General features: G+C 37.6%; 1 protein-coding gene across 1 annotated transcript in view; it reads left to right on the top strand.

The window, feature by feature from the left end:
- Positions 1-1,255: 1,255 nt before the first annotated feature.
- Positions 1,256-27,883, top strand: part of LOC142343000 (uncharacterized) — a 175,788-nt gene continuing 149,160 nt past the window's right edge. Inside the window, exons 1-3 of the mRNA XM_075394682.1 lie at positions 1,256-1,577; positions 12,518-12,781; positions 13,228-13,524. Of these exons, the coding sequence (XP_075250797.1) occupies positions 1,256-1,577; positions 12,518-12,781; positions 13,228-13,524 (883 nt within the window). The remainder of the gene's footprint in view (positions 1,578-12,517; positions 12,782-13,227; positions 13,525-27,883) is intronic.

The following is a 27,883-nucleotide window of genomic DNA, read 5'->3' as shown; positions in this document are numbered from 1 at the left end:
ATTTTCTTTACCATACCCCTTAGTTCATATTTCTGACTCAATGGATGAACTTAGACAGCTTTCCACAAGAAACGTCGTGGTCTTCAGTTAATCAAAATTTCCTCTTGAGGGGACTGGCATTTGCTATCAGCTGGACACCTTGTTTCTGATCAAAGTCATCGGACTTTAGATGAGTCTCTGATCGGAACGCTGCTTTATTGTTGCCTCTTGGTAGAGCCAACATCCCTCAATAAAAAGAAACAAAAAAATTGAAAAAATAATGCACTCGAAATCAGACCTTCCAGACGGAATTGACCTCTGATCAGACCGAACCCAGACCATGGTCCAGACTATAAAGACTGTGGTCAGACCTTCCAGGTCGAATTGGTCTCTGATCAGACCGCACCCAGACCATGGTCCAGACTATCAAGACTATGATCAGACCGTCCAGACCGAATTGACCTCTGATCAGACCGAAATCAGACCATGGTCCAGACTATTGTGCGCTCGAACCGCTTTCCAGACCCTGTAATTTCGGTCTGGGAACACAGGGGTGTGCGCTCGATTGGGTCTGATCATAGCTCAATTTGGGTCTGGACCAAAACCTGGGAGAGGCTGACAGATTTTTTGAGTTCTTGTACGAAAACCTTTTGAAGCTTTCTGAGTTGAGACCGGTACTCCTTAAAATGAATCTTCAAGCAAGCAAGCACATGCCTATGAATTAATTAATGTTTTGTCTTTATTTCTGCCAAAATCCGATTAGAACACTTTTCATTGTTTTGAATTTTAACTGAGAATTCGGAATTTTAATCCAGAATTCAGAATATACCTTATTTTATCTTACAGATATCGATAACTTTCTGCAAACTTATGGACAGTAATCGGCTGATTTGATTGAGAAAACGATAAGCATTAATTCTTGTCTTTTTGCATATATTAGGGTGTGCTGAAAAATGTGTCATAGCTAATAAAAGAAAGTATTACAAAAGAAGTACTTTTTTGTAAATATAATAAGGTTGTTCAATTTAGTTCACTGTGGAACGAGTCAAGCAAAATAAGCGTCTTGCCGCGTTCAAAAAATAATAATACTAAACTATGGCAAACGATGAGTTGGAGCTGAAAAAATAGGCTCAAAACACCGCTTCGCGGCCTGTGAAAGAGCTTAAAAGCGCTGTAAAATACAGAAGAAAGTACGCAAAAGCCTGCGGGGGGGGGGGGGGGGGGGGGGGGGGGGGAGGCTGCGATAAGCGCTAAACGCTCAACTTGGGTAGTAAACATGAAATTACTGAATTTAGATCCAGATGCATCGACGGCCACTATCACAGCTGCAGTTGAAGCCGACACAAGTTCAATAACACTGAAGAAAGGCGACTTCGCAAGCAATTACATAGATGGTCTGGAAGGATTCAAAATCAAAACCACTGATGGCAATGAAGTCGTTGGGAGTCCAGACCTCTATGATGACTCTGACAAAAGCATTACTGGTCTCACGGCCGGACAAGAGTACTCCGTGACGATAGAGGTGGCTTTCTCAGGAGGTGCCTCCACTTGCCTAAATGGGCGGACCACGTCCACCAGATCTGACACCATCTGCACAAGTATGACAATGCTCGGACAATTTTTCTTTCCCTCCAATGGCTAAAAATTTCCCTTTTACAACATCACTGTATATTTGCATGGGTTTTGTTACTAATATGTGACAGCTATGTGTTTTTTCTGAGAAAAAAATCATTTATTAGTGTTTTTTTCTACTGGTTCCTGCTTTTGTTCATTTACTTGGTACCTAGTTTTTGTCTCTAGAGTGTTTGGTGGGTCTTGATAGGACAAAACTATTTGAAGGAAAAACGTATGTAACGTGTGGAGGTAACATTTCGTTGAATTTTTCATTTTGCATTCCGCATATGGTTAAAGAAAAAAATCAGATGGTAAATTTAAGAATGCACAATGCACAACTTGCTTTTTTTTCAGATTATCTATGAAAAAATTAGATTCAAGGAAAATATTTGAAATCTACTGAAACACTTGGCAAAAATTTCTAAATACTTGTCCTTGTTTTTCATTTGGTAAGCTACAGCAACCTTATACAAGATTTTGCTAATCAACATTTAATTAACAAAAACTGAAAAAATATATTGTCAGAAAAGCCGACAAACCTCTGTGCAGAGAAAATCCAGATGGAAATATGCACTGTTTTTTGTAGGAAACGGTTTTGGCTCCACGTGGAATCTCTTCTCGCGAATCACGCCTACATTATTTTGCAAATTTTCAACATCGTGATTTCTATAGTAGTTTGGTTATCGAAAGAGCCGATTCAACGTCAAATTAATACTTCGCATATATAACTGTCCAGTCTATAACTGAACTCAATTTAACTGAATTTAAATGAGTGGAAATCAAGTTGATACAGACATTGCTCTCCAAAAAAGGTAGCTTTAATTTTTCATCTTCGATTTGAGCGTTTATTTTTGTCAACAAGTTGAAATATGAACTTGCAAAAAAGAGGTAAGCCACCTGACAAGTTTAAGCCAAGATTAGCATCGGGTGAGTGTGTGTGTGCAAAATAAATAAATATCAGAAACAAAATTTTATTTTCATTTTGAGGTCAACAACGGAAAATACTCTGATCAGACGGGCATTAGACAGTAATGACCACCGACCCTCCCACTCTAAATTAACCTACGATCAGACCGTTTCAGACCAAAATAACATGTGATCGGAGGTTCTCAGAACAAAATAATACCCTATTCCAGCCCAAAATGATGTCTGAATTGACAATTTGGCGCTTTCGTTTTTATGACTGGAAGAGGAGTACTGGTGGAGTGTCTTTTTTTCCGTAGCTTTGTGGGAATGCATTTTAAGTAAGACGTGAATGGCGCAAAAACAAAGCTTTTAAGTCAAACTAAAGAAAATGAAAAACAACAGAGAAAACTGGAAACAGTAGCTTTAAAAAATTTTTTGCAAGCGACTTAAAATTTTTGATCACGTGCGGCAGTTTTTTTTTTTACTTTTTATAAAGTTTTTTTTGTGGCCGAAGTTTTCAGTAGTTGTCGGCATTTGCCGTTCTAGGCTCTTGTATAGCATTGCATAAGCAGTTTTTTTGTTCAGTTAGATAAATGCTGTAAACGTTTTTCTAATAGTTTTGGCCATAAATTTGAAAAATTCTTTTATGATCATTTTTCTTTCGTTGGTTGAATAGGGAACAAATCTGAACATCATGGCTGGATTTTTTGGTGTGATTGGTTTTCAGTCGCAATGTGAGAAGATCTTCTAATGAAAATCTTATCTAAACAAAGCTTCTAAAATCAGAACCCATCAGAATTTTTCATGCACAAGCATATTTAATGCTCTATTTTTGAATATATATGACCCTTTTAAGGATAAAAGTCTGAAATAAACTATAGGTGTTTTGTATCACTAATGACTTTGGTAAAAAGGCTTATATCAACCATCATATGGTTGTACAGTTTGAAGCTTCTGTTTCTGTTTTACTTGTTATTTCATGGTGTGATCGAAAAGGTTGCCGATTAGATACCCATCCGAGGGGTTGTTTTTTTCTTGCCATTAATACTACAAATTGGACAGACTAATCCAAAACTTCTAAAAGCAACTTCAAATTGTGCATAGATACGCTCGAAAGTTCTAAGAACTGACACAAATTTGGCCTAGTGCCAGCAAAAACAATTCCTGATAGGGATTTTTCAGCTCGCAACAATTTTCTCCAATCGGATTCTCAAGCGTTAACTTTCCTTGATCAGAGTAGAGTGCGCTCGAAGCTGCTCTAATCAGACATTCTCAGACGAAGTGACCTATGATCAGACAAGTTCCCGACTATTGGGTTATGGGTTTTCGCAAGCGGAATAAAAGCGTTTTTAACTAAGCAGAAAAAATTAATTTCTCAAAATGAGAGAATAACAAAAATGATATTTTACAGTAGAATTTAGAGATTTACAGGAGAGATCTGATTATTAGATCAAGATGGTGATTTTATTTTGGGGATGAAAAAGGACTCAAAAATCAGCTGTATATATACCCATTATCAGTGCGAGAAAGTCAAGATACAAAAATAATCTTAGCACCATGATTTATAGTGGGGGTCGCAAGGGTTACCCAATATGGTTTGCTTCTGCAAATCAGTCGCAAAGGGAACCATCAATTGAATGCATTTGCACTTTTCCAAGAATTAATTCACACTTCCGGAGATATCATGATCATTTAAAACATGCTGGGAAGATTTTACATCAAAAAATCTCACTCTAAAATTAGTTATCTAGATTCACCAATTTGAACCGAATATTGATTCTAAGCACCATTTCTTGACGATTCATTTATATAAATTCTCTGATTAAAATCAATTTGCTTTTGTTCTTCTAATCTGGTAAGTTAAACTTTCTTTCTAATTCCCACTAAGTTAAGGACTATAGTTTGATCGATATTCTAACACCCCCACTCAGACTTGAGTTGATTGCGTACACTCTGTTCCCATCAAAACAGCTCTGAATGTTTCCACTTTCGCAACGGGTAAGGACTTTGTGAAGATGTCCGCTGCCATTTTGTCTGTAGGAACGTAATGAATTGAAATAGTCCCATCCTCCCTCTTGTCCCGAATGAAGTTAAACTTTGTCTCGATGTGCTTGCTCCTCGTGTGCATGACTGGGTTTTGGCAAAGTCTGATACAACTTTGGTTGTCCTCTCCAATTGCTATTGGAAGTTTCTGTTGGATGCCAAAATCCTCTAGAAGTTGTTTCAGGTAGAGTGCTTCCTGATCTGCTGCTGCCATGCCCTGATATTCTGCTTCTGATGAAGAAAGCGCAACTGTGGCCTGCTTCTTGATACCCCAGCTGAGGGCTGCGCCACGTCCGCTGAGCTTGAAGTAATAGCCTGTTGTTGATTTTCTGTCGTTCACATCTCCAGACCAGTCTGCATCTCCAGACCAGTCTGCATCACTTTCCCCCACTAAATCATAACTAGCCTCTTTTGTGTAAGTAAGTTTTAAACCTTTTGAACATTGAATATATCGCAGAAATCGTTTTCCGCATAGCCAGTGTTGATTGGTGGGTGCGTTCATGTGCCTGGACAGAATGTTGACTGTGAACATGATGTCTGGCCTCGTCTGTTTGGACAGATACAGAAGTGATCCAACCAAGCTTCAGTAGATCCTCTGGTCCTCTTCTTCACCTCCGTTCTGTGCTGTCTGAAGTTTCAAATTCAAATAAGCTGGAGTTCTTGAGGGTTTGCATTGATCCATTTGAGACCGCTCAAGCATTGTTTCTATGTAGCGTTCTCGGTCGACTGTGACTTTGCCCTCTTCTTGTCTGATTCTAAGGCCCAGAAACCAGCGTAGTCTCCCTCTGTCTTCCATGTGAAATGTTGCCTCTAGTGCCTTCTTGACATCGGAGATCACTGTCAAACTTCTTGATGCTGCTATGATGTCTTCAACCCAGACCAAGATGAAGGTGTGATCTTCTGCCTCTGATCTTGCGAACAAGCAGTGATCGTTCCTGCTTCTGGTGAACCCCTGTCTCAGTAGCAAGTGTGCCAGCTCTTTTTACCAGTTGTTAGCAGCGCGTTTCAAACAATAAATTGATATATTTAGTTGACATACTAACTTCTCCCCATCTGATCCGCGTTTTACAAACTCCTGTGGCTGTTCCAGATACACTTCCTCCTCGATTGGTGAGTGCAGGAAAGCAGTATTGACATCAAATTGGTGCATCACATGGCCCTGCATCGCTGATAGATGAAGTAGAATCTTGAATGTCGCTTGCTTACAGGTGGGCGCAAAAGTCTCAAAGTAGTCCAGTCTTCGCATTTGTTTGAAACCTTTCGCCACATAGCGGGCTTTGTATTTGTCGACTTGACCACTGGGTCCCAATTTCACTTTGTAGACCCATTTGACCGGTATGACGTCCCTGTCTGTGGGTGGTCTCACTAGGTCCCAAGTCTCGTTGTCTTGGAGTGCCTTGACCTCGTCATTCATTGCCCGGAACCACTGGTCCCATTCGTCAGATTGCATGGCTTCGTCGACTGTTTTCGGTTCCACATAATTATACTCAGTCACAGCAAGATGGGTCCTGACATCCACAAAAAATTGCGGAACATTCCTTGCTCGTGTCCCTCGTCTGGGCTCCGCCCTGTCCGCTTGCTCCAGTGCCTCTTCAAAGAAGCCAACTGTCTGTGAGAAGTCCTCCCTTTTACTGTCTTCCAGTGACTCAGAGTCTCTGAGACTCCCTCTTATTGCAGTAGATTTTTCATCCAGTGCTGCTTCCTCAACATCTGAGTCATCTTGTCTCAGTGTCGTTTCTTGAGTGTTCACGCTCTCTGCGTCATGCCACTCTTCCTTTATTGCAGTATATGTGCCCTGCTCCTCTTTGTTGCCATCGTTGTGATGACCATCATCTGGGTGCCAGATCCCCAGTTGCTGTGACTCCTCATCTAGTAGGTCGGATGTCTCTGTGTTGTCAGGGATTGAGCCCACTTCGGACTCCTTGATGATCACATCTTGAACAGCCACAACCTTGCGTGTATTGGGTACGTACACCAGGTATCCGTTGTCTCCTTCAGTGTAACCCAGTAGTTTGCTTACATCTCTGTGCCGCTTCCTCATGAAGACTGTGCAACCAAAAATAGATAGTTTACTAATTGAAAGCTTAGGTTTTATACCTCGAATCAATTCTGCTGGGCATTTTTCTTCTCCTCGTCTCACAACCAAGTTCCTGACCCTTGTTACGCGCAGAACTGCTGCTCCCCCACATCATCTTGGGATGTACTGAGTCAATGGGCAAACATCTTGCCATCTTCAGCAGTGTCTTGTTTCACCTCTCAGCTAACCCATTCTGTTGTGGCGTCTCTGGTATGGTCTTCTCCTGTGGAATGCCTGCATCTAAGCAATATGTCTTGAGCTGCTCTGAGAGAAACTCCTTCGCATTGTCTTGCCTCAGCTTCATGGGCTTCCCCACACTGAGATCATATTTCTTCAGGCTGGCCAGTGCTTCACTCTTTGCCGTAAGCAAGTCCACAAACACAAACTTCGTGTACTGGTCTGCAAACACAATGCAAAACCGGAACCCTGACAGTGACTCTACTCTGAAAGGTCCCATCACGTCTGTGAACACTTTCTCCAGCTTCTCTTCTGCCTGGGTCTCTGCCACTCTTGGTATTGGAGTCTTTGTGATCTTGGCCAATGCACACACATTGCATACATCATCGAGTTCCCCGCTGTCTCTGGTGCATTCCTGACTTCATCCGCTTGATTCAAATGACCCAATCGTCTGTGCCAGTTCCTTGCACTGTCAAGTTTCACGCTGTTGGAACTCATCTTGAAATCTAGATTGCTGCAGGGTAAATAAAACAAATAATTTTCTTCTGATGTTTTTACCCGAGTTCCCTTCTGGAGTTTCATGCAGCTATTTTCTTTCTCAAAAGTGAAGCTATGTCCCCACTCCGTGCATCTTGAGGCTGATAGAAGGTTTGAAGAATAATCCGGCACACACAAAACATTTTTCAGTTCGCATCGGAAATCCCCTTTGTTTGAGGATATGCTGATCCTCACACAGCCTCTGGCCTCCAATCTGGAAGCCTCTCCGTTAGGAATTCTGACCACTGATTGAATGGGCACAAAGTCAGTATTCCTCGTCTGGTGAATCCAATGTTGGACCCATTGCCACTGACTCATGTTTGCCTCCATCTCTTTGTCTCCTGCATGCCCTGTCTAGGTGACCTTTCTCACCACACTTGCTGCATTGTGCTCTCTCCTTCCTCCTGAAGTCTTTGGCAAAGTGTCCAGGGATCCCACACACAAAGCAGTTTCATTTCTTGGGTCCTTTTTTGAAGTCACGCTTCACTGCCAGTGCCACTGAACCACTTTGTCTCTTGTGCCTCTGTGCTGTGCTCTCATGAAAGTTCTGCAGCCTTTTCCTCAACTCTGTGAAGTTCGTTGCTGGGTTAATACTTTCCTGTATAAAAAAACTTTCATACTTCACTGGCAGACCATTGAGGACCAAGGCGTTGAAGAGGGTCTCTGAGACTGCTTCCCATGCTTCTTGTAGCCTTGTGAGCAACTCCTGTCCTCTGATGAAGGAGCTATCCAAATCCTCAGCATCCTCGAGCTGCAGTCGAGCAAGCTGTGCCACCAAAGTCTCCACTGTCGGCGTCTCCACACTCTGAAACCTCTCTTGCAAAAAGCTTCCAAGCCTTCGCTCCATCTCCGATGCCGTCATCTCCCACACAGTCATGTCTAATCGGCATGAGGGTTGTTGCATCTATATTCAGTGCCACATGGCACCACACATTGTTCCGTTTCTCCTTGATGTCTGCAACTTCCTTCTCACCTTGCATCCTTCAGCACCTTGTGGTTCTTCTTTTCATCATTGCTCGCCCTTTTCTGTCCCATGTATTGATTTATAGAGTCCCTTCGTCTGCATCATTGCCACAAATCTTGTGCTGTAGATTGGAAGGTCCTGTGGCTTTCCTGTGTAGGTCAGCAGCTTCACTGTCTGTTGATCCGTCGTAGTTTGAGCAGGCAAAACTGTTGTGAAAAGAAAAGGTACTATGCAGAAAAGGATTATGATTGTCAACAACAACATAGTTTTGTTTCAGAAATTAGTTTTAAGGCTTAGAAAATTGATGGGCCCATAACCAATTGGGTTTTGGGTTTTTGCGAGTGGAATAAAAGCGCTTTTAACTAAGTAGAAAAAATTAGTTTCTCAAAATAAGAGAATAACAAGAATGATATTTTACAGTAGAAGTTAAAGATTTACAGGAGAGATCTGATTATTAGATCAAGATGGTGATTTGATTTTTGGGGAGGAAAAGGACTCAAAAATCAGCTGTAAATATACCCATTATCAGTGCGACAAAGTCAAGATACAAAACTAATCTTGATGTATAGTGGGGGTCGCAAGGGTTACCCAATATGCTTTGCTTCTGCAAATCAGTCGCAAAGGGAACCATAAATGGAATGCATTTGCACTTTTCTAAGTATTCATTCACACTTCTGGAGATATCATAATCATTTAATACATGCTGGGAAGATTTTACATCAAATAATCTCACTCTAATATTAGTTATCTGGATTCACCACTTTGAAGCGAATATTGATTCTCAGCACCATTTCTTGACGATTCATTTATATAAATTTTCTGATTAAAATCAATTTGCTTTTGTGTTTCTAATCTGGTAAGTTAAACTTTCTTTCTAATTCTCACTAAATTTAAGACTATAGTTTGGTGGATATTCTAACACCGACCAAGTTCCAGACTGAAGTGAATTCGAAGCTTTTTTCAGACCATGTAATTCGAGCGCACAGAGCGCATCTGAGCGCTAGAAGATGGTCTGATCAGAGGTCACTTCGGTCTGGGCACCTCGACCTGGGTTCAATTTCTCCCCTAAATAGACTCAAGTGTGCTCGAATCTGCCTCCAATCTTGATTTCTTGAGCTTGTAAAGTTGAGTCGAAGAGACATTCTGATTTCAAGAGCAAAAGTTGCAAGCGTGCAATTAAATAAAACTGATCACTAATCACTCCCCAGGTTCACACCTCAGCTTTAATCAACTGTAATCGAGTTGATTCTCGTTGTACTCAGTTTTTGAACGAACTGAAGCTTAGTTATGTTTTTCTACCGGTTTTAACAAACCCTCAATGAGATAAAAAACAATTGTAGAAATTACCGATGCAATAGGCTGTTAGCACCCGAAGAGTACAAGGACAATCTGAAACAGTGTTGAAACTCTGCGTTGGCATTCCCCGCTAATTTCTTGCCTCTTTTGCCATGTAAATGGTCACGAGAAAACGGTGGCGTAAATGATAATGAGCTGCAATTCGACGCAAAAAAGCTATGGAACTGTTTTAATCGCAACTAAAGTTAACTAAAAATACTACCAGAGGGCTGTTAATGCCCTCAATATTTTAAAACAACACGATTTCGCCTCGGAGAGTGAACATTTGTATTCTACAGGTTTTTAAAGCTCAATAAAATTATACAAGGATTTGAAATTCAACATATAATTTTTCGAAAATTGTGTTGTTTTCTATCGCTGGGCATTAAAAAAAGAGTTATGAGTTTAAGTCAAATGAACCAACTATTCTTCAGAAACCTCTGGTACTTTTCAACATGAGAAGGTATTTTGAGAGGCTTTGACTCCTGAACATTCTCTCAAACTACTGTAGTTCTCTCCACTTTCCCACATACCCGCCCATTATCTATCCCTCATCAAGTACACCCACTCTCAACATCACAATTTTTGAAAACAAATTAATGTTGACTACATTTTTATTTAATTTCAGGCAACATATTTGGTTTCTGGATTTCTTTCCTCATTCTGAACTCTTTGCTCTGATGTTAACTACAGAGGATAATTTACGAGTCATCCTGTCTCCATGTTTCTGTATTCCACGGTATATGTTTTCTTAAACTGGATCTATTCACCAGTTTGACCTAAAAGCATAAGAAGTAATCTTGAATTACCTCACTCACAAAAGGATAGATCTTTGTGCTTTACAAATCTACAGGAGAGAATCTCAATATTGAAAGTGAGAAAGTCAGTTTGAAAAACTTTTGATAGATTTTAACTTCGTTTTCCAACTTTAAACCTACAATCTCTGCTATCAACCTGCATCGTGTGCTACCCTCGCACATTTTTATGTGAGCAATGATCGAGTCGTTTCCTCGACTGGCTGCCGCTTAAAAACTATGCCAGACTTCAGATTATTGGCTTTTCTCTCTTCACCGTTTGCAAGCTCAGATCAGATAAATTTAAAAATTTTTGTGTTGTTTAACCTTTTTGTTAAGTTCTACATTTTCTACAACTTCGTCACCGTTCCTTATTTATCTCACGAACCACATTCTCTATAAGTTATGTGAAATCAACGCTTAATTCAACTCAAAATTGTGTAAGATCTACACTAAATTCAAGGCAAAATTATGTAAGATCTAGGCTAAATTCATCGCAAAATTATCCCTGATCAACGCTAATTTCAACGCAAATTTATGTGATATCTACGCCTATAAACGCAAAGTTCTGTAAAATCTAAGATCAAACGTAGATCGTACATAAGTTCAACGTATTCACCGCCAATCTTTCATAAATTTGCTTTTTATAGCGTTGACACAACGGCCCGGGTTATTCAATTGGTTTCCAAACTGTTCCAGTGTTAAAGTTGGCTTCATGTTGTATTACAAGGCTTGGGTTCGTTTCCGGAGTCATCGGGCTTTGTTTGCTGTGCTTTGTCATCTTGCCTTCATTTTACATTTTGTATTACTTTTATTACACTCAACGAAACTCGGAAGAAGGCGTCCACGCGTTCATGCAGCTGAAAAGCGGCACAAACGCGCGACAGCATTCCTTTGAACCACATTAGCATTTGCTTTTAAGTGATTGACGTAATTTGTTGCGCGCATTAATGATGAGTTTTGCGTTGAAGTGTGTTAATATTTTATCATTAATGACGAAGTTCACTCTCTAACTCACGTTTAAAACTCACTCCAAGCAGCTCTAGCTATTTCAAAGTTAATAAAATTTAAATCGAAATGAGGGCTGCTAAGAAAAGCAAGGCTTTAGAAGCGAATTAAAAGGAAACATTTAATTTCTAATTGAAAATTTATATTATTTTTAACGTTAAAATAAAAAAGAGTTCTTGGTAATATTTATGGGCCGTTTTGACACTTCTATTAATCTATTTCAATACATGTCATTATCGATTTTCCATGGCGCATAAGAAATATAATTATATAAAATAAGTATTATGACAGATATACAATATAGTATATCTTAGTAGCAGTTTTGTTGTGGACTAAATGTATTGTATTAATTGACATTATTGAGTTGTTAGCCAATCCTAAAAAATTATAAACAGTACCTTTAATAGTGAATTTAAAATTTATGTTTCTAAAGAACCAAAACAGCCAGGGCAATCTTTTAACAATCTCAGATTTGGTGCGATTGTGACCATCCTTTTAAACTCCATGGCAATTACGATAAATGAATTTCCCCGCGATCAAATTACCGCTATATCCTAATTTAACTCCAAATTGAAATAATGAGAAATTGTGATAACTTGTTATAAATAAGAAGACGAAATGAAAGAACTGCCCGGGTTGACTCCATAATTCAAAAAGTTATAAAATTACAACTTCATATTATGGCGTCTATGAAAAGTTGTAGTCATAGAACTTTCATAAAAGGGAGTTCTATGGAATTAAATTTTTATGCAAAATTTTTTTATATCATGAAAAGGAGGGAAAAAGTATGTTTCAAAAAACTAACTTGAAAAAAAAATGAAAAATTGAGTCTTAAGCGAACAGAGAATTATGGAAAAGTTGTAGCCATAGAACTTCATAGAAAAAGAAAAAACTTGGAGAAAAGTGAAAAACGTTTTTTCAAGTTAAAAAACACCTCGCATGCCTTGAGTTATTCAGTGAAAAGCCGTCGCATCAAGTGAGATCGCAACTAGCAATCAACAATGAAAAAGTTGTAGTCATAGAACTTCATAGTCATGACTTTGCGCTAATTGGATCTTGAGAGAAATGCGGAACGCGTTTCAGCACCTCCGACACCCACAGTGACTGCTTCAACAGTCGACAAGGATTCCATATCATTTACCATTGACGAAGTTAACTACGACACCCTTAGTGCCAGCATTTCGGACACCGCTGGTTCCACTGCAACAGAGGTGATCAGCTTTGACAACTTGACACCCGGTACTGAGTACACAGTTTCGGTGCAACTCCACAAAAGTACATCAACTTGCACTTTACAAACAGCCGCCACTCTGACCAGTAATGTCGGCACTGATTCTGCATGTACAAGTAAGAGCAGTTTCGACTGCAATCCCTAAATGAGACCTGATGTAAAATTTACAAGGTTTTTCAAATATGATTATTGTGAAATTTGCAATTATTCGCGAGCGGTCTTCGAGTCTGTTTCGGTTGAGACCTCATTTTGTCGTCAGATTTTGAATGGCAGCGGGATCCAAAGTTAGTTAGCCAAGACTAGAACCAATTTCAGTGCACATAATTATGATAGAATTTTCAGTTAATGTAAGATGTTAGGTCTGTATGAAGATTTTAAAAGTTGTTCATAAGCTTAAATTCCAGTTCTAGAGCATTCCAGAACACATTGGCATATCAGTAATGTCGACATGAATACTTGATGTTAATCCCTTCTCGAATGTTATGACTTGTTATTATCCTTAACCGTAGCGCGGTGAGAGATCGTAGCGCGGAGAAATCATTATTTGAATCATGATTTTCAGAGCCGATTGGACCCGACTGGTCAAGTTACACAGACATTGAAGCTACAAAGACCACTGTTGCCATAAAAGGAAGTAGCACAGCAGTTACTGAAACAAGCGGGGGATTGGACAAGTACAGTTTCAGCAACAATAACAATAACGGAACTGGTGGAAGCGCTAACCTCGATGCCGATCTTCTCATTTTAGGACTTGACCCCGGATCGAAATACAATTTCTTATTCGATGGGATACTTACTTCTCCGTGTTCCCTCACTAGCGATAATGCTGAGGCAACAACACTCAGCAATGTTTGCACAGGTTAGTTTTTGTTCATCCATTTTAACTCTTGATTCAAGTAGTTTAATAAAATATGGACGCTCGTGTTAGGGTTCATTGCTTTTCCAACAATTTTAAATCCTTTTTCACAACAAATATTTATTCAGTGCTTAACAATGCCAGCAGTGTCCTCGTTTTTTCACCCCTATTTCAACTGAATGGATTTCATCGCCAGTTATACATTTTCCAATCTCTTTTCTCCAAAGTTTCATAATTTCCGCAATTTGTTGAGTATTTGTTCTAATTCGGAATTTTCCCAGCGCTTCCTAGTTTCTAAGCCCGTCTAGACATATATAATCACGCTTATACATTTCTCTCAAGATAAATTTGAAACAACATTAATCTTAACGCGTGTGTCGTTCCTTTTATAAGCAAAATTTTTGCTCGATCGGTTAAATACCGTATTAGCTTTAACTTTCTGGAACAATTATTTGCTGAAGAAAGAGGGCTATTTTTCTCTTAGTTATTTTTAGTTATTTGTTACATCTGTTAGCAGATCGCAGAGCTTTTAGAAGCTCTAAGTGCATAGTTCAGCTTAATTGGCAAAGATCTGATTCCTAAGGCTCAAAAATTGTACGAGACTCAAGTTTTTTTATGATCCAACCTTTTTATTGCCACAAATTTTTGTTCCGACTCCTCTTGAGGGGGGAGGAACTATATACTCAAATGTATTTTGTTTGTTCAGGCAATTTTGATCGGTTAATATATTCATTGAAGAGAGTCGTGAGTGGTATCACTAAAAAGCCCGCCCAGCGTAGAATCTGGAACTAAAAAGATTTTTGTGAATTTCGTTTTCCAGAACGAGCAATCGTGGTATCAATGTTTGTGAATATTAGACCGATTTGCGTTATTATTATTCACATTTTTCAGAAGTTTTGCCTAAAATTTCGACAATTTTGCTAAATTATGTAAAACTGTTAACAATAGTAGTAGTATCGTATATATGCGGGAAGGTAGGCGGGAGATCCTTCGAGATCCTTTTGGCAGAGGGAGATCCCTGATCCTGTAAGGGAGATCGATCTTCTATATTAAGAAAGTGGTTTTTGCGCTACATGTATTTGTCTGGCAGGCTTATTGTTGGTGAATATATTTCACTCCATTCTAGTTTGTGAAAGAGAGAGAGAGGAGACACTTCATGTTAAAAGAGTGGTATTTTCGCTACATGTATTGGTGTGGCTCGCTGATTGTTGCAATAGATTTTGGTTCAAAAGTCCAGAGGGGAGGGGGAGGTTATCCTAGAAGGGAGAATAATATATTTATGATTCATTTCGTCAGAAAAATATATTGTGAAAAAGATGGTCAAAACGATTGCAGCCTTTTTTCTACAAAATGTTCATGAAAATTACCTGCAGATAGAGAACAATGATCCAAAAAACGGTGAAAAGTTTCTGTATTTTCTAGCTGCTTTTCAATACCTTGATTCTGATTTTCATTTGGAGGAGGCAACATTGAAGCTGAGATCGTATTGAATTGACAATTCGTCTCTGGACAACCACTTCAAATTGTTCAAAATACTTCAAATTCATGCAATACTCAACAAAGCATCGGCTTTCATTGAAGAGAAGAGTCTTAAGGGCCCTTACGAACGAGTTTCAGGGTCACATCACTGGTTTGGCTTTTTGTTTTTTTTGTGAAGACCTTCAAATTCAATTTGTTCACATTGTTGGAATGCCAACACAAAAAATAGTGAATTTACACTTTGAAGGTTTTTGTTACAAGGAAACTGGTTTTTATAATAAAGGAGTTATCGCTTTTTACGCAAATTTTTTCCGACACAATTTGTTTCCTTCCACCAATTTCCTACAACTCACTTTTCGCTAGTGACAGGAGATCTCATAAGTGGGTTTGTCTGGGAACAGCTTCACTGATCCCTACTGGCTTCTATCACAAATTTTTGTCCCATTAAAACCATAAAACTTCGATTTCCGTTAGGGAAATTTTATTCCAAAGTGAAAGAGAAAGGAGAATCAATACATCTCTTGCAGAAGGAGGTAATAGATTTGGAAACTCTTTTATGTCCAAAAGTTGAGCATATTAAATCATCATTTGATAATATTACTCGCGCTATGCGCTCTTTCTACCTACCAAAAAAACAGAAGAGAAAACATTGTGATAGAAGGAAAGCACAGTTGTATTTCAATTGGATCTGCCTGCCATCCAATGAGCCGTCGAGTGGAGAAGGCAGCTCCGTCAGATCTTTAAGTAAATTTATCTCCAACTTTGGTATTATGCAGCTACATAAGGAGTGATAATCAGTTGAAGGCTTTATTTTTCAATCAGGAAAATTAACAGGTGCGTTCGTGCGTGTTTCGCAATTTTCGGCTACCACGTTCCGAGTCGTTTATTTTACTCAAAATCTGTTTATACTTTTTCCTGTGGTAATTTATGTAACCAAGCTGGTGTTTTCCAAACTTGATTGTGAAGAATCAACATTTTGGTTTGATTTCGTGCACAGTTGGCTATGCTCTTCAAAGTCGAGAACTATGAACAAAATAAAATCCGCTAGCGATAGGCTTTTTTGGCTGTTTGTGGTCCGTCGTGTTGTAGAAAAACCCAACTTATATTCCAATTTTTGTTGAGAAAAAACTTTCTATTCGAACATTAGTTCAATTTATTACTTCTATCAACCCGAGCTGCCAAAGATCAGCACAAAATAACGTAATTTGAACATTTTTTTTCACTAAGTTTTTTGGATTCCAATTCATTTCTCAGCTGGAAAACTGTCTGCTTGTTGTGTTTGAAGATTCTTTCCAAGAAATTCCCAATGACAAAAATTTCCAAAACCTGCAACTGCTGGATGCCATAAAAACATTTGAATGATTTATACTAAGCATAAATTTTTGCAATAGAAAAAATGACGGCAAAAAATTGATCTCAACATAACCCATATCATATTGTTCAAATCACCTAGAGACATACAGCCGACCACCTATGTTGGAAAACAGTTGAAAAACACAATTTTTTTGAAGGAAAGCCATGAACGTGCAACAAAACCACTTTTTGGACACTTACTTATTGACTAAGATCCAAAAACTTCAGTCTCCTAGACTTATTGTTCGGAAATTGTACAACCAGATCTAAATTTTTTATCTACCTTCCTGCGAAGCGGTTATAACTAATTTGACATATAAGAGAGAAAGAGTTATGTATGCTAAAACAAATGCTCGAGCTGCCCAAGAGCAATTTCAGAAAGTTGTACAAACAAGCAGTAAACATTTTTATTAAATTTTTTGTGCGTGTTTAATTAATCTGATCAATGGCAATGTTCCAGTGAACTAGCAGTTAGTTAAATATCAAGAGAATTGATTTCAACATTTATTATCAAAGGAAACAAGTTGAAGAAAAACGAAATGTTTTAGCCAAAAAATCAGAACTCATTCGAGCATGGGGATTGTCATGCTATCTTTACTTAAGTGTCAAATAATTCATGCAGAAGAGTTTGTTTTGATCCACAAAAGAATGTCCATTTCAAAAACACTACCAAGGAGCAAATATTTGATATTACAATTTATCAGCAAAAAAGCAACTCAGTAAGCGCTCCTAGAAAAAACTCCACCAAATATTGAACGAAAGATTGAGGAGCAAGTACAAGATGCAGACACTAACACACTGATAGACTGATCAAGAGAATAAAGAACAGCGGCGATGCAACAAATGATCCGATAGATGTAAAAATCAAACCGTTTTTTAGTGATGACAGTGAAACAGAGCCAATAGTGAAAACGGAAGGAATCATCATTTGATTCAAGTTAGAACTGAAAATAGTGGATGAAAACAAAACCAAAGAGCTTCAATTATCCTAAACAAAATTTCAATTCAAATAGTGTCTCGAAATTGACGATGAGCCTCTAGGAAAAGAGGTAGCAAGCTTTTTGTACAGTTTACAACAACCTACAAACAAATTTCAAAGCAATGCAAAAGAATTCCAAAATCTTTAGTGATTTTGATATATCCGCCAACATGGTTTTTATTACCCACGCAAAAAAATTTCTGGATCAGTTTTACAGTGAAGATGAGAAGAAAATTGTATAAAAGCGATCGAAGCAAAAACAAAAAAACAATAGGAACAGCAAGAGGGAAGACGATCTGAAACAAAAAAAACGTAAAGCCAGGAGTCGATAAAAGTAAAGGAAAGACAGCGGAAGAGAAGCGAAGAAATGACTGAGATTTCTATTGGCGACGCGAGGAAACTTGACAAGTCCTGCGTCATTTGGAAGCGGTCTTGGGTCATTTGGAAGCGCTACGAGATTGAAATATTTGACTAAATTATCAATGAAGAAAACTAAAAAGTATCATGAAACGAAACCATATTTCACCCAATACCGTTCACGTCACCTGGGTTTTCAAGGGCTCAAAGTTGTTGTTAACGATATAAATGAGATATGGTCAGTATATCAAGCATATTTTGATATCTGCTTGTGGCTTCTGACTGTGTGTCAATGTATCTCAGGGTTGAGCCGCTGAAAACGACATATGTCACAGAAACAGCAGAAGCCTTCAAAATGATAATCAAGCACAAAGAACCTGAAATTGTTTGGGTTGATGATGGTACAGAGTTCCTAGGTGCCTTCAAAACCGTATGCACTGAAAAAGGAATTCATTTTTTCAGTAAATTTAGTGCAAAAAAGTCTGCTTTTGCGGAAAGAAATAATCGCTCTTGAAAAATATAATCTACAGATACTTAGAAGAAACATGGACTCATTCATATCTAGACAAATTGGATGCGTCTGTTATAGCAATCTTTCCTAGATTAAATCTACTCATAAAACTTGCTCCTCAAATTCATGCAATACTCAACAAAGCATCGGCTTTCATTGAAGAGAAGAGTCTTAAGGGCCCTTACGAACGAGTTTCAGGGTCACATCACTGGTTTGGCTTTTTGTTTTTTTTGTGAAGACCTTCAAATTCAATTTGTTCACATTGTTGGAATGCCAACACAAAAAATAGTGAATTTACACTTTGAAGGTTTTTGTTACAAGGAAACTGGTTTTGATAATAAAGGAGTTATCGCTTTGTACACAAATTTTTTCCGACACAATTTGTTTCCTTCCACCAATTTCCTACAACTCACTTTTCGCTAGTGACAGGAGATCTCATAAGTGGGTTTGTCTGGGAACAGCTCCACTGATCCCTACTGACTTCTATCACAAATTTTTGTCCCATTGAAACCATAAAACTTCGATTTCCGTTAGGGAAATTTTATTCCAAAGTGAAAGAGAAAGGAGAATCAGTACATCTCTTGCAGAAGGAGGTAATAGATTTGGAAACTCTTTTATGTCCAAAAGTTGAGCATTTTAAATCATCATTTGATAATATTACTTGCGCTATGCGCTCTTTCTACCTACCAAAAAAAACAAAAGAGAAAACATTGTGCTAGAAGGAAAGCACAGTTGTATTTCAATTGGATCTGCCTGCCATCCAATGAGCCGTCGAGTGGAGAAGGCAGCTCCGTCAGATCTTTAAATAAATTTATCTCCAACTTTGGTATTATGCAGCTACATAAGGTGTGATAATCAGTTGAAGGCTTTATTTTTCAATGAGGAAAACTAACAGGTGCGTTCGTGCGTGTTTCGCAATTTTCGGCTACCACGTTCGGAGTCGTTTATTTTACTCAAAATCTGTTTATACTTTTTCCTGTGGTAATTTATGTAACCAAGCTGGTGTTTTCCAAACTTGATTGTGAAGAATCAACATTTTGGTTTGATTTCGTGCACAGTTGGCTATGCTCTTCAAAGTCGAGAACTATGAACAAAATAAAATCCGCTAGCGATAGGCTTTTTTGGCTGTTTGTGGTCCGTCGTGTTGTAGAAAAACCCAACTTATATTCCAATTTTTGTTGAGAAAAACTTTCTATTCGAACATTAGTTCAATTTATTACTTCTATCAACCCGAGCTGCCAAAGATCAGCACAAAATAACGTAATCTGAACATTTTTTTCACTAAGTTTTTTGGATTCCAATTCATTTCTCAGCTGGAAAACTGTCTGCTTGTTGTGTTTGAAGATTTTTTCGAAGAAATTCCCAATGACCAAAAACTTCCAAAACCTGCAACTGCTGGATGCCATAAAAACATTTGAATGATTAATAGCCGCACAGCGATAGCTGGGGCTATTTTTGGCCTTCTCTTGGTTTTTTTTTCGTCGTCATGATTTTTGTTACGACCATATGACGTCACAGCCACTTTTTGTTCATTTGTTCAAGCAATTTCAACTGAATTGCATGTGTGACGTCATTTTTCGCTCTTAGTGGAGCGAGTTCTTTTGTTCATGCGCGTGATCAAATTTTTGGTCACACTTGACTTACCTCACTCTCAAAAATGACTTGCTCACTTTGAAATTGACTTTTATTTACTTTAATTCAAAGAGATAAGGTCAAATGGGTGTGTGTCACTCTAAATGAAGGTTATTTGAGAGCAGCTAATAGAGGCAGCAATAACTTTACAGATTTTTAATCAAAATATAACAGATCAGCCTTCAATGAAAAGACGAATTTTTTTGGTCTGTCTTTTTTACTGTTTTTTTTAGACTGCCGATCTACGAATCTATTGCGGCTATTTTCTGGCAATCTGCCAGCTATGTTTTATATTAAGCATAAATTTTTGCAATAGAAAAAATGACGGCAAAAAATTGATCTCAACATAACCCATATCATATTGTTCAAATCACCTAGAGACATACAGCCGACCACCTTTGTTGGAAAACAGTTGAAAACACAAATTTTTGTTCAGAAATTGTACAACCAGATCTAAATTTTTTATCTACCTTCCTGCGAAGCGGTTATAACTAATTTGACATATAAGAGAGAAGGAGTTATGTTTGCTAAAACAAATGCTCGAGCTGCCCAAGAGCAATTTCAGAAAGTTGTACAAACAAGCAGTAAACATTTTTATTAAATTTTTTGTGCGTGTTTAATTAATCTGATCAATGGCAATGTTCCAGTGAACTAGCAGTTAGTTAAAAATCAAGAGAATTGATTTCAACATTTATTATCAAAGGAAACAAGTTGAAGAAAAACGAAATGTTTTAGCCAAAAAATCAGAACTCATTCGAGCATGGGGATTGTCATGCTATCTTTACTTAAGTGTCAAATAATTCATGCTGAAGAGTTTGTTTTGATCCACAAAAGAATGTTCATTTCAAAAACACTACCAAGGAGCAAATATTTGATATTACAATTTATCAGCAAAAAGCAACTCAGTAAGCGCTCCTAGAAAAAAACTCCACCAAATATTGAGCGAAACGTTGAGGAGCAAGTACAAGATGCAGACACTAACACACTGATAGACTGATCAAGAGAATAAAGAACAGCGGCGATGCAACAAATGATCCGTTAGATGTAAAAATCAAACAGTTTTTTAGTGATGACAGTGAAAGAGAGCCAATAGTGAAAACGGAAGGAATCATCATTTGATTCAATAAAGTTAGAACTGAAAATAGTGGATGAAAACAAAACCAAAGAGCTTCAATTATCCTAAACAAAATTTCAATTCAATTAGTGTCTCGAAATTGACGATGAGCCTCTAGGAAAAGAGTTAGCAAGCTTTTTGTACAGTTTACAACAACCTACAAACAAATTTCAAAGCAATGCAAAAGAATTCCAAAATCTCGAGTGATTTTGATATATCCGCCAACATGGTTTTTATTACCCACGCAAAAAAAATTTCTGGATCAGTTTTACAGTGAAGATGAGAAGAAAATTGTATAAAAGCGATCGAAGCAAAAACAAAAAAACAATAGGAACAGCAAGAGGGAAGACGATCTGAAACAAAAAAAACGTAAAGCCAGGAGTCGATAAAAGTAAAGGAAAGACAGCGGAAGAGAAGCGAAGAAATGACTGAGATTTCTATTGGCGACGCGAGGAAACTTGACAAGTCCTGCGTCATTTGGAAGCGGTCTTGCGTCATTTGGAAGCGCTACGAGATTGAAATATTTGACTAAATTATCAATGAAGAAAACTGAAAAGTATCTTGAAACGAAACCATATTTCACCCAATACCGTTCACGTCACCTGGGTTTTCAAGGGCTCAAAGTTGTTGTTAACGATATAAATGAGATATGGTCAGTATATCAAGCATATTTTGATATCGGCTTGTGGATTCTGACAGTGTGTCAATGTATCTCAGGGTTGAGCCGCTGAAAACGACATATGTCACAGAAACAGCAGAGGCCTTCAAAATGATAATCAAGCACAAAGAACCTGAAATTGTTTGGGTTGATGATGGTACAGAGTTCCTAGGTGCCTTCAAAACCCTATGCACTGAAAAAGGAATTCATTTATTCAGTACGTTTAGTGCAAAAAAGTCTGCTTTTGCGGAAAGAAATAATCGCTCTTGAAAAATATAATCTACAGATACTTAGAAGAAACATGGACTCATTCATATCTAGACAAATTGGATGTGTCTGTTATAGCAATCTTTTCTAGATTAAATCTACTCATAAAACTTGCTCCGAACAAAGTCACAAGGAAAGGAGTTCCAAGAAAATTACAGCAGTTTCTCAAAAACCAAAATTATTTATTCTTAGTGATTTTGTGCCCATAGTAAAAAAATGAGACGTTGGGGAAGGGCTACAAACAGTCATTTACTGACGAAGTATTTGAAATCGCATCTATCCCAACATTGAATTTTCCCACGTATTCTCTTATTGATGCGGATAAAAACGTCATCTAGGCTAATTTCTATAAGTCCGAACTTCAACCAGTAAGAGTCTTCTATAAGTTGTCTTCTATAAGAAAAGATAAAGAAACGATCTGAATACAAGTTTACGGTACATGTTATTTCTAGCACTTCGATGAAGACCATTGATCAAAACAGACTAGCTTCATTCGTAAACTTTTTCAACAAAGAAAATCAGCTATCTGGCAACTGGAGGGAGGATGGCTCTTAGAAAAATTAATTTTCCGACAAAAATTCAGCATGTCGAGATTTAATAGCATATAGTCTTGAGGGTTACGAGGACTCACAAAGAATATAATCTGAAGCCAATGTCTTTTCTTGTCCTTAAAGTGGAGATAAGTTCTCTTTCATGATTGGAAACTTTGACTCTGCTGCTCAACTTCTATTTACTATCCAGCAAACAGTTGGACTACTCAATTGTTTGTTTTGCGAAATCAAGAGTACTAGAAAATACGAAATACTTTTTGGTAAAAATGAGGAAATCATTTTTCCTAGTGAAGAAATATCCAATATTGTGGGTTTTACGGGAATTCTAGATTGACGCGGTGTACATATTGGGTAATAAATTAATACAGCTATATCAAATAAGTTAATGAAGAGCGACGAGACAAAAGCTGATTATGGAGAATTCCCTGCTGATCTGTGCGCTGGAAAACACCTATTATTCATTTACACAAACATTTTTGAGTATCACTAAAATAAGGCTCCGTTTTTACTGACATTGATTGAAAACAACGTCTGAGAAACGGTAGCATGTGTGAAATTGAACCAACACTTAGAATAGTTTTCGCAAATTTGGACTATAAAAAAACACTTTCAGATACGATTCAATCAGTTTCTATACGTACCCAAACAGGTCAATTGGTCCCCTTTTCAGGGATTGGTAAAGTAAAATTCACGTTTTTTCTCAGAAAAATTTGTTGGTTAAAACAACGGAATTGTACTACACCAATCAAGCATCCTCGTTGCCTTTTTTTCTGGACACTATAGACAAAGACGAGCTTTAGCAAGTGGCATAGGTCGAATTGCTTTACCACTTGCTCAGAATTTTTTTCTACCCGCATCACAACGAGTCGGAAAAGAACTTCTCTTACCAAGTGTACCTGAGTTAATGGATATTGTCAGCAAAAAAATCCACAAACAGGCGCTGAATAACACTTTCAAATACAATCAAAAAGCAAACAGGAGGCTCCTTAGCCATGCGAATGGGACGAAAAATCCAATGAACCGAAGACGATCTATACGTTCTGGTTCAATTGAAAAAAATGCCAATATGAGATGGGCATTAATTTTAAAAAAAACCAAAAAGAAGTCGGACGGATTTCCTTGTCAGAGTTAAAGATGATCGGTTATATGTTACCAGCAGAGGCAAGTCACAGCTCTTTGGATTAATTTGGGAAACCAGCGCTTCTTGTAACATTTGATGGTAGATTTGTCACAAATTAGGGCCAGTTTACAGCCCTAATGGACTCATGCCTGAATTTGAGTTTGCATGAGACAGAAATAGTTTTATTGACCATATAAATGCAAGATATATCAAATGCAAGATTTTTCAAGATACTGAAGCATAATTGAATTATGACGCTGAAGCTGCAGCAGACGTAAACAAAAGAATCACCCTTTACTTCTGCAATAAGGTTTTACATTCGGATCTTCTCTGACTGAACAGTACCTGCCAACGGATTAAAAATTTCAAACGCAAACGGAAATTATGCTCAAAAAAGTTTTATTGAAACTGAATTTTCTCATAACAAAAATGCAAAAGCCACTTGGCTAAGTTGCCAAGGTTAATCATACGGAGATAACCCTAGAGCAATTCCAGCAGCTGATGTTAACAGACGATAAGCTTTGGTTATAAAATCTGCCAATTGTATTTTTAATGGAAAATTAGCTGTAGATTTGTTTTACTTGCGATCGATATTTTTTGAGTAGTGGGCGCTGCGAATTTCTTTTCAACGGTCAATAAATGATTATTTATAGTTTCAGAGGAGGTTGCAAGACCCTACAAAATAAAAATTGTCGAAGCTAATTTGTATGTGAGAAAAATGACGTTGAACGATGACGTGATTAATGCAAGTGAAAAAATTATACTATCAAGCCCAGCGTCCTATCCTTATTTGGTTACCATAACTAAAATGTTTCTTGCTTCCACTAGCTTTCAATTTTGTAAACAGGAAGATGTTTTCAGCAGAGAGCCAATTAGACGTCCTGTCTAGTTATATGCCTTAACACAAATGAAGCCTTTGTAGGGAGCAAATAAATCTATCATTTCCACTTTCGTTAATTCAATCTGGAGCAAATTTGTGTTTACCGGAATTGACATCCTGTTGCTGACATTCCAATAAGAAAAATGATGAGATAGGTTTTTTATGTTAACACAATATCAGATTTAGCCTACATGTGAGATGATCAGGGAATCATATTAATTGAGTACCCCACCCATTTTATAAGGGTGTTTGATCTCACTAGCACTCAGCAGGATTGGCATGTTTTTTTCATCCTGAATTTATCAATCGTTCAATTTCAATCGAACGCAAGTTTTCAGACGCCTGGACAATTAATAAAAAATTTTCATTTTTGGTGAGAAAGCGAGAACTATTTTTATCAATTCGGCTAGGAGAGTTTCGAAAAATCATATTATGACATACTGATGGATAAAGACGAAATATGCGAAATAACATCCGAATACATCAGATTTATTATTGTGAATGTATCCAGTTCTGATTCCATTGGAATTCATTGGTCATTTTTGTGTAGGAAGGATGGCAATTAAATTTTTGCTCTTCCGCTTGAACAAAAACTAACATCATACAAATGTTCGGACAACAGTTTGGCCTCTGCTGCTCTTGATATTCAAAATGTGTTTGAATTGCTTAGATATCAAGCAATAGAAACACAAAACTCCATTTTCTGTGGCTTATTTTGTGTTTAGGTTGCTCATTACATTTATAAAAAATAGAAATTGTCATAATGAGTGATGCTGAATTGATTCGATTTGCGCTTCACATGACGCTCTAAATCTATTAAGACTGTGCTTTGTTGAATTGTTTTTTTTAATGTTTTTCCCTTCATACACTCGTCGTACTTCAAAAGTTTACATGCTTGAACCAAGATGTTATTTGGTATTTTTCGTCTTCATCCATCAAAACATTAGAGTACATTAGATTACATTACACAAAATACATTAGAACAAACTAGCAAAATACCAAATCCGCTCAAAAATATGCCCATTATGGCAGAAGGCACATGAGTGTGGCCCAGACAATATATTTTGAAATCTCTTTAAAATACACTTGCAAATCTATCAGTTTTAGTCTGTTGTTCATTAGAATTCATAATACAACTTTGCGATGATTTCTGGTGGAATTGAAACTGTGAGCTGATTCCTTGCTGTAGTTGTTGTTGACTGTCTTCATACAAAGTCACGTTGCTGTTGTTGTTGTCGACTTTTTGATTTGCAGCTGCGTTAGAGAAGTTTGGCAACTGTTTCAGAATTCAGTGGAAGTCTATGCTCAAATTTTTGTTGTTTTCAACCACCGGAACAAGCTTTTGGAAAATGTCAATTCAATTCTAAGCTATTCGAATTGGCGAACAAAATCTTGAAAGTCTTGTAGAGGCAAGGCATTGTATAGCTTTTTAAAGCTTTGACTTGTCTGAAGACCTTGGTACGTCTCATGTATCCACCAAAACTTGATAATGGTTAGTTTTCAAAGCGCAAAAGGGGTTTTCAAATTGAACACACACAGCATAATTTTTTACAGAATTTAACTTCCAGTTTTTGTCACAATCTGAAAATTTGAATGCCTTCTGAAATTGTTTGATGTAACCCCGCGATCGTTCAAATATTGCTTCAACCGTTTTGATTAATCTGAGGAAGCAGCTGAGGATGATGACGCTGATTCCTATCCGGAATATTTTTCTGCTAGTTTAGGTTTTTTAAAAACCGGTTTTTTAATTGCAGGAGTCTTTTTTCCCGTCAAACTTGTGAAATTCTTCTGTTGTAAGGGTTAACCTCTGGTCAAATTAATATTCATTGTCTTTTTTTATAAATAAATTTCAAAAAGTCATACGTCCCGGTGTTTTCATAGGTTTTGAGAGGATCTCTTATCAAACTTTTTTCTGTTTTAGATAGTTCGAAATAGCAATCATCGTGCTCTTTTTCTTTGCTTGCAGTGAAAGTCATTTGTATCAAATTAGCTGGGAAAATTTTGTTGTAGAATGTAGTCAATCGCTAGGGATGGGTTAACATATACAATGCACAGTATTCATTGCAAAACGGAATCGATTAGGTTTTTTCAGGTGATTTACATATATCAATGTCTGCTGAAGTCCGTGTAATTTCCTTATAATTAACTTATCGCGGAGTTATATTTAGAACAACAAAAGCAATTTCTTAGTTGGTCAACATGTACTTGCCAAATCAAACCAATAAACATACACACAAATACACACTGGTAGTAGTCCCTAACGCCATGAGTTTTAAAGAAACTGACTGATATGAGAGGAGTAGTTGTTAGGTGTGGCTGTTATGGTAATTGCGTTGTAACGAGCAAAAGCAGTGCGTTTTCAATTACAATCAACTTGATCCCCTACTCGGGCAGGCGGAATGCGTGGGATACACGTGTGTGGTCTAATTATCCGACTTGAAATTTATTCAAAATTATTGAAAAACACCTGGCGTTCAATTAAATTTTGTGAAACCATCGGCAGTTTCATGGCTTGTGTATAAATCTGTTAAAGAGAAAGCAAAAAAGAGCATATGTTTTTTGTTTTCAGTCATAAGTCAATGCACAAATAGTTGGCCGATGGGTGTGCCGGCGTCAAATAAGAAACAATGACAGGTCACTGGAACCAATGTTTTCTCACATAAACTACACGGGGTAAAATCTCTATTCCCCGCTACATTTTATTTTATTTCATTTTCGAAATAACAACTCTGTAACTTTGTTGAATTTTGCGAACAAATAATATATGAAAAATATCCTCTCGCTGGAATGAAAAGCACCTTCAAATCTTTTTCTTGTTTAATTGTCAAAAAACATTCGAAGAAAACAATTTGCTTCTCATCTCCAAATCGCGCAAAGCATTCCAAAATTGTTAAGGAAAAACATTTTGCTTCTTATCTCTTCAAACCTCTTCAAACGCAGTAATTGCAGTGTCTTTCCATATCTTGAGTGATCAAAGCACTGTCTGTCAGCGAACAATTGTGTATCAAACATTTAACGAAATCTTTGTCGTTTTTGTCCAACAGAAAAGAACAAATGAGAAGGAGGAGAATTGGACAACACTGGAAAACTTCATCATATCCAAAACTTTCATTAATTTCATTGCTACCTTGCAGGATTAAGCGGAGAATGACGATTGCAGTAGAACCTTTATCACTTTAGGCGAGTTCGTTCCACCTATGTCAGTAAAGCATTTTCTTTACCCGTATGACATTGTGACTCTGCCAAAAGAAACTCGAACCATTCAATACAAATACGACTGCGACTGCGTGCCCTTTTTCGAAAACCAGTCGGGTGTAGTTTGGGACTGTAATGACCTACCGGTTTATGGGGCCTTCCGCATTCACCAGCCACCAAAACCAGGATGCGTTTCAACGCCAACTTCTTATCCTAGTGCCACTGTGGCTCCCGAGATCTCAAGGTCTCAGTTTTTCCCTGCTACA

The sequence above is a fragment of the Convolutriloba macropyga genome, chromosome 7 (genome assembly GCF_964194025.1).
Source record: "Convolutriloba macropyga chromosome 7, txConMacr16.3, whole genome shotgun sequence".
NCBI lineage: Eukaryota > Metazoa > Xenacoelomorpha > Acoela > Convolutidae > Convolutriloba > Convolutriloba macropyga.
This window is presented reverse-complemented; position numbering and strand designations above follow the sequence as displayed.